Source organism: Microtus oregoni, unplaced genomic scaffold, assembly GCF_018167655.1.
Source record: "Microtus oregoni isolate MIOR12 unplaced genomic scaffold, Mior012 000046F_ref0000063, whole genome shotgun sequence".
NCBI classification, from domain to species: Eukaryota; Metazoa; Chordata; class Mammalia; order Rodentia; family Cricetidae; genus Microtus; species Microtus oregoni.
In genome coordinates this window covers 11,672,753-11,678,899 of record NW_024543220.1, presented here as the reverse complement: position 1 = coordinate 11,678,899, position 6,147 = coordinate 11,672,753, and the positions used below count along the sequence as shown (strand labels likewise).

The window sequence follows — 6,147 nt, the reverse complement described above, 5'->3', positions numbered from 1 at the left end:
TATTGGTTTTGTGGAGCTACTGAGTCAGGGTCACTGAGTGTCTACAGTAGATGTTATGTGAAGGACACCAAGAGACAAAACTCAGGTCAGGGGAGAATTCCAAGGGCATGTGAGCTGTGAGGGAGTCAGCCTCAGGACCAAAAGAAAAGTGAGATGGAGGACACTTGGGGAAGGCAAAGAGCATGATGAATTGGGTCAGGAAACATACTGTGTCAGGCCATCCAGCACACCACTTCTGCTCTGGAGAGGACCACACACCTGCAACAAAACGGACAGAGAGGGATGCGTTCCTGAGGTCCTGTGCTGTGATCACACCACTGCACAATTCTCCAGCAATGTTCCAACCGTGTTATCATCAGTGTCTCCTTCCCTTGCTCCCTGCTGTGTGAATGCTTCAGCTCCCACAAACACAAACCCTCACCTTCCTCTCCATAAGGGCTCATAAGGGCCCTGGGTGTCTGGAGGTGCCACCTGATCGCAGGCCTCGAATGATGAAGATGGTGCCCACCACGATGCCCACGATGCCCACGGACAACCCCAGGGCACAGACCACAGTCTCCGTCAGCTCTGACATGGGGGCTGGAACCTCAGGTTCTGGGAAAGTGAAGTTTCTGGAGTCAGGAGGGAATGTGTTCATACATGTGTATGTAAGAGGGTCCATATGAGGATGGAAATCAATCCACACAGACTTTGGGGCTGGGATTGTGGGAGAACATGAAGTCTACCATAGAAACTCTGTCAAGGTGGAAAATGAGTTTCGTCACCAGAGCAGAAGACAGGCTGTTCTAGAGTTGATAATGAACAAGAAAATACAGAAGCAGGGAGAACCCACACGTACCCCAGTGTTGCAGCGCCGGCTCCTCCAGGCCCCAGTGCTCCACCTTGCAGTCATAGACGTCATCGTCAGAAGGGATGAAGGTGAGGTAGGACACCTTTTGGAAGGAATGGTCACGCTTGGAGAGGAAGCTGGTCTCATAAACAGTCTCTGTGACTGACTTGCTGTTTCTCAACCACGTGATGTTGATCACAGGAGGGAAAATGTTGTCCACAAAGCAGACAAGGGTGTTGGGCTGACCCAGCAGCACAGGGAATTTGGGGAACACGGTCACCTCAGGAACCTCTGGAAAGGAAATGGCCTGGACATAAGTGGGCGATGGGAGTTTCTCTCCCCGATGTTCTGCACTGTCTGGTGAGGGAGCCCTCATTGAGGCTCACATACATGATGTTCCAAGAGCCTGAGCTGCCCTTATACTTGGAGCTAATATGTGCTGCATCCACTTTATCCACACGCCCTTCTCTCTCGGGTGTTAGGCTGTCTGTTGGGGCCTCTAGGAAGTATTCAAGAAGTGCATTGTTGGAACAAAGAACTTTATATTACATGGAATATGTGATTTGAAAGAAGAGAGAGGCTGAGGGTGAGGAGATCTGGGTGTTCCTTGGAAAGGAGGGGGTTTAATAGAGCAGTGGATCCTATTCCCCACCAGGGAAGGGAGGAGGAGCAGGGTCTGAGCACGTACCGTTGGTAGCTGGGGTAAAATTGGCCCTCTTAGTCAGGACATCCAAGTTGTGTTTTTCTGTAGCTATATTTTGCAGTCCACCTTGTGGGTCAAAGCTTGCCAGTTGGCCAAACTCAGGAATCCTCCAGACAGTCTCTTTCTTATCCAAGTCCACATATAACAACTCATCGTCATCAAATTCAAATGTGTACTGGCCGTTGGGTCTGTCAGACTGATAGAAACATGTACCATAGGAGCCAACATGGTTGGCTGGTGAATTCAGGTGAATAGCAGGAAGAATGGAAAAAACAGAAAACAGTAAGGAAAAAGGATGTTATTAAGCAAAATGAGAAAATGCCATGAACTTCATTTTTGGCACATTTCCATCACCCGCTTCCCCTACCCCCTCAGTTACAGTCCAGTCTTGCTACACAATGGTGGAATGTCATGTGTTTGATTTTTGCTGTCCTGACTGCCTCCACCAGATATATATATATGCCTATGCCAAGAAGCTCACAACTGAATGAAAGAGAAATGTATTCTTTTCAAGGATTCAGTCGTGCCTACTTCTCTTCTTAGGTTTTACATCTTATTAAGCTTTAATAAGCTAATAACATATGTGTTACATTTCATTTCCCTTCTAAAGAAGGACATTTTCCACACAAGTATCCTTTCTCATTTTTTTAACAAAAGGAAAAGCATATAGAATCCTATAGGAAGAGCACAATGATATCACTAGAAAATGTGTAGAAACTGTTATATCTAAAGTTCTTGTATTGTTAACTGTGGGGAATCACAGGACAGTTTTCTGATTTCTTCTGGAATAAAGAAATAGAGACCTTATTAGATTTTACTCTTCTGTCAACCCCTACCTCTACCTCCTCTGCCCCAAATCAACCCTGACATTCACTTGCAGACTCATGGTGAGTTAAAGGTTTTTCCTGACAGTGAGCAAGTGTGAGGGGCCACAGCAAATGACGGCCAGTGCGGATGGTGCCACCCAGAGGATGCCAAATACACATTATTGTCAAGGCGTAGATTTTAGCATTCAGGATTTTTTTTTTTTGAGACAGAGTTTCTCTGTGTAGCTGTGTAGCCCGACTGTCCTGGAACTCGCTCTGTAGACCAGGCTGACCTTGCACTCATAGATCCACCTGCCTCTGCCTCCCGAGTGCTGGGATTTAAAGTGTGTGCCACCATCACCTGTCTTAGTTTCTTATCTTTTATCCCTTCTCCATTTATTTAGCTCAGAGCTGTTTATGGAGCAACTGGCCGTGCAGGCCGGGCGTCTGCACAAGTACTGTGCTGTGAGTGGCTGTGGACAAATTACCATCTGGCGTTCTGCACAAGCAATTGCTAAGCAAAACTCTACCATCCTCTCATGGTCTTGCTGTTTATAGGGGTCTCTTTTTCCCATTGAAATCAAAGTTGTTGTTTTTTTTTAATTTGCTGAAACCTCCTCTGAAGGTTTATTGCTGAGGGATATTGGGTTAAGATGTGTTGAATTTGTTCACCTCGCCTGTCTAAGCCACCTGATTGGCACAGAGGTATAGGTGGGACTTTTGAGGAGAGAGTAAGGAGAAGGGGGAATCTAGGCTCCAAAGATGGACAGACAGAGGAGAGAGGGAGATGCCTGGGGCCAGTCAGCCAGCCAGATGTGGAGGAAGCAGGAAATTAGGACAAACAGAAGGAAAGAAAGGTAAAAACCCTGAGGCAAAATGTAGACAAAGAAAAACAGATTAATTTTAAAAGAGCTAGCTATAAATAAGTACAAGCTAAGGCTGAGCTTTCATAATTAATCTAAGTCTCTGTGTCATTATTTGGGAGCTGACTGGTGAGACAGAGAAAGACTCAGCCACAGTTTATCCTCAGTTCTATTTAATAGACTTTCAGTCACACTATGACCCCCAGCCCCTCTGTCTCTCTATCCACATCTGCTCCTCTGGCTCCTACCTTCCTTCCATGGCCATCTGGTTGGTCTTATCAGTCCTCCCCTATACCACACCTCACCCTCAAAGCTTCTTTATCCATTATCAATAAATTCTTGATTTCTTTCCCAAATGTGGGTGTACACAGCATTCGCTTCATCAGGTTCTTGTCCTGAGCCACAAGTGTTGCCGAGGACACCACTCTGCCTCCTACAGCTACAGTTTCGGCCTCAGCTGGGTCCACTGTCCTCAGCAATGGTCTTTCTGCTTCCTGACCTTGGCTTGAGTCCACAGCTAGTCTGCACACTTCCTAGGGACAGACACTTCCTAGGGACAGACACTTCCTAGGGGCAGGCAGCAGTTTTTTTATATTTCAGTACTAACATCTTAGTTGCAAAAGTGCTTTATAGAGGGGACCATTGCATGATTATTGCTAATTTGAGGCTGATGGCTACTCTGGGAATGACTGACAGATGACAGAACCATGTGAAATCAGGTCAGGGTCAGCAATGAGCAGGGCTAAATTAGGACCTGTGCACCCATTCATTTAGCTTTGGAGACGTTCTTGCTCGATGAAAATATTGAAAGTCTTATTTTATACATAAGACAAATGTAATATAAGCTGAGTTAAAAATCAAAACATTTTTTGGACCTCGAAATTTTACGTTTTTTCCTTCTAAATTCAAAAGAAATGATAATATTTTCACACAGCCCTACAGTTGTGAGGTTCCTCAGAACTGTGCCCACCGTGTCTGCTCACACCTGATTTGAGCACTCTAGTATGATACTGAAAAAAGAAACTGGGAGAAAGGAGACAAGTTCCCTGGAGAAGTCTCCCAGGAGAGACTTCTACCTCCCAACAAAACCGGAATGAGAGCAGCCATGGTTCACAGGTCGCTCGATCCCTTTCACTTCCTGTTTCAAACATTTGACTTTTCAACTGTATTTTAAAAAGCTACTATTAATGTAAAGTAGCACAGAGTTAAGGAGGGGTCCTGACAGAGGGCAAGGATGCACACAGGGAGAGTGGAGAGAGATGGGCCACACAGGCCATAGGGCCTCAGGCTTTTGTATCCTGTGCTTGCCTGTGCTGCTGTTACAGAACTTCTTTAGATGGGGAGTAGCACAGGCCTATATTCCTTAGTTTGTTACAAAAATATGAAACTATACTAGGAATGGGAACAGGGAAAGTTGACATTTAAAGGCATTTACTAATAATTAATAGTGAAGGTCTCATTATGTAGCCCAGGTTGTCCTTGAACTCACCATCCTCCTGCTTCAGTACCTAAGCACTGAGTTACTAGCGAGCGCTCCCAGACCCAGCCTGGTTTTCACTGTTTTTAAAGCACATCTACATACTTATTTGCCTTGTTCACTTGTGAGGTGACACATGAGGAAACCAAGATTCAGGAGAACTGTCCAGTAGAATGGCGGCCCCTTCTCTCACCTCCCGCCAGGGCCAGTTCCTAGCATGGAGAGTATAGACCCTAGCACAAGGGAAGTGTTTTCTGTACAGCTGTATACATGATTCACGGAACAGTTTTCCTTAGGATACACTCCAGGACACGGGTACAAAGGGCTCCAGAAACTCTCAGAGTTCATGTATTTTAGTAACGAAAATCATCCATTCGTGGAAACACCCCCAAGTTTAGAGACAACCCTACCAACACAGAACCCTTCACACTTCCCTCACTGGATCCACCATTAGAATCATGGCTTGGTGAGCACAGCTAGGCAACAGAGCCTCCTGAAGACAAATGGGGTCACACAGTTGGTAGACTGCCTAATACTGAGAATTTGTATCTCAGTCAATATGTTTCTCCTTCTCTAGATTTCCCATTTCCCGGCTCCAGGTGTCCCTCAGCTGTGCAACTCACCCTTAATGTCATCTTCACCAGCACAGGGGCTGAGCATGGTGGTCAGGGCAAGGATTCCCAGAACCAGAGCTCTGCTGGGCATCATCCTCTTCCCGGGGTGGTCTCAGCTGCTGCTGTTCTGAGTCCCCAAAAGATTGTGAGGATCCAGCCAAGGTCTGGCTGCAAACGGAACGCTGCCAAACCCAATCAGAAAATTCCATCGTGATGATGTCACAGTTGCCAGGTGCAGAGTTTGTAGTGAGAGGCCTGGAGGAGGAGAAGGGGAACTCCAGGACTTCTGCAGCCTCTGCTCAGAGTGGACCTGAGGGATGCCCTGGGAAGGAGGGAGGCTCCATGCCAGTCTTTCTCCTGTGCATGAGTGTGTGGCTGGCAAGAGAGGAGGGAATTTCTGAAAAACCTCACTGATAGATGAACTCTTCCATAATAATGATGTTATTCAGAATTTTCTGGACTGTATGGTCCAGGAAGTCTCCCCTGAATTTCTTTCTTTCCTACGGCTTTCCCAACCCCAATACCTAGCCACTCTCTCAGGCTCACATTTATGAATTAGCCGGACCATAAATTATTTCTCTGGACCAGACTCCAACATAAACTCTCTCTAGACCAGCATAGAGGTGTGGAAATAGACACAACTCACATGGCTTTATCAGGAAGTAGATTCTCATTGGTCCCTCATGAAGTCCGGAGTTCGCATCCTGAAAAATTCCTCTCTTCTTTATTCTCCAAATAGTCTTTATACCAAAATTTAACTTAGGGGGAAATACATTAGCATTCCATTTCCTAGGTAACCAGGTGACTGTCTTTTAGTCTGCATCTACCTGTCTGCTCTGTATGCTAGCTGTTAGG

The 6,147-nt window shown here is 46.1% G+C and overlaps 1 protein-coding gene across 1 annotated transcript; it reads right to left on the bottom strand.

The window, feature by feature from the left end:
- Window positions 1-5,424, bottom strand: LOC121435303 (H-2 class II histocompatibility antigen, A-F alpha chain-like). Its single transcript, XM_041634537.1, has 5 exons — window positions 5,302-5,424; window positions 1,518-1,766; window positions 839-1,120; window positions 422-594; window positions 1-258 (listed from the first exon to the last, which is right to left on the bottom strand). The coding sequence occupies exons 1-4, from the start codon at window positions 5,384-5,386 to the stop codon at window positions 440-442; spliced, it is 771 nt and encodes a 256-aa protein (XP_041490471.1). The 5' UTR covers window positions 5,387-5,424; the 3' UTR covers window positions 1-258; window positions 422-439.
- Window positions 5,425-6,147: the final 723 nt, after the last annotated feature.

Bases quoted from the DNA above. Each gene is read 5' to 3' on its own strand.
- LOC121435303 (XM_041634537.1), bottom strand. From the start codon at position 5,386: ATGATGCCCAGCAGAGCTCTGGTTCTGGGAATCCTTGCCCTGACCACC. The intron at 1,121-1,517 runs GTACGTGCTCAG...TTTCCTTTCCAG, and splicing joins TTTTACCCCAGCTACCAACG to AGGTTCCTGAGGTGACCGTG. The intron at 595-838 runs GTACGTGTGGGT...TCACTTTCCCAG, and splicing joins GCCGGCGCTGCAACACTGGG to AACCTGAGGTTCCAGCCCCC.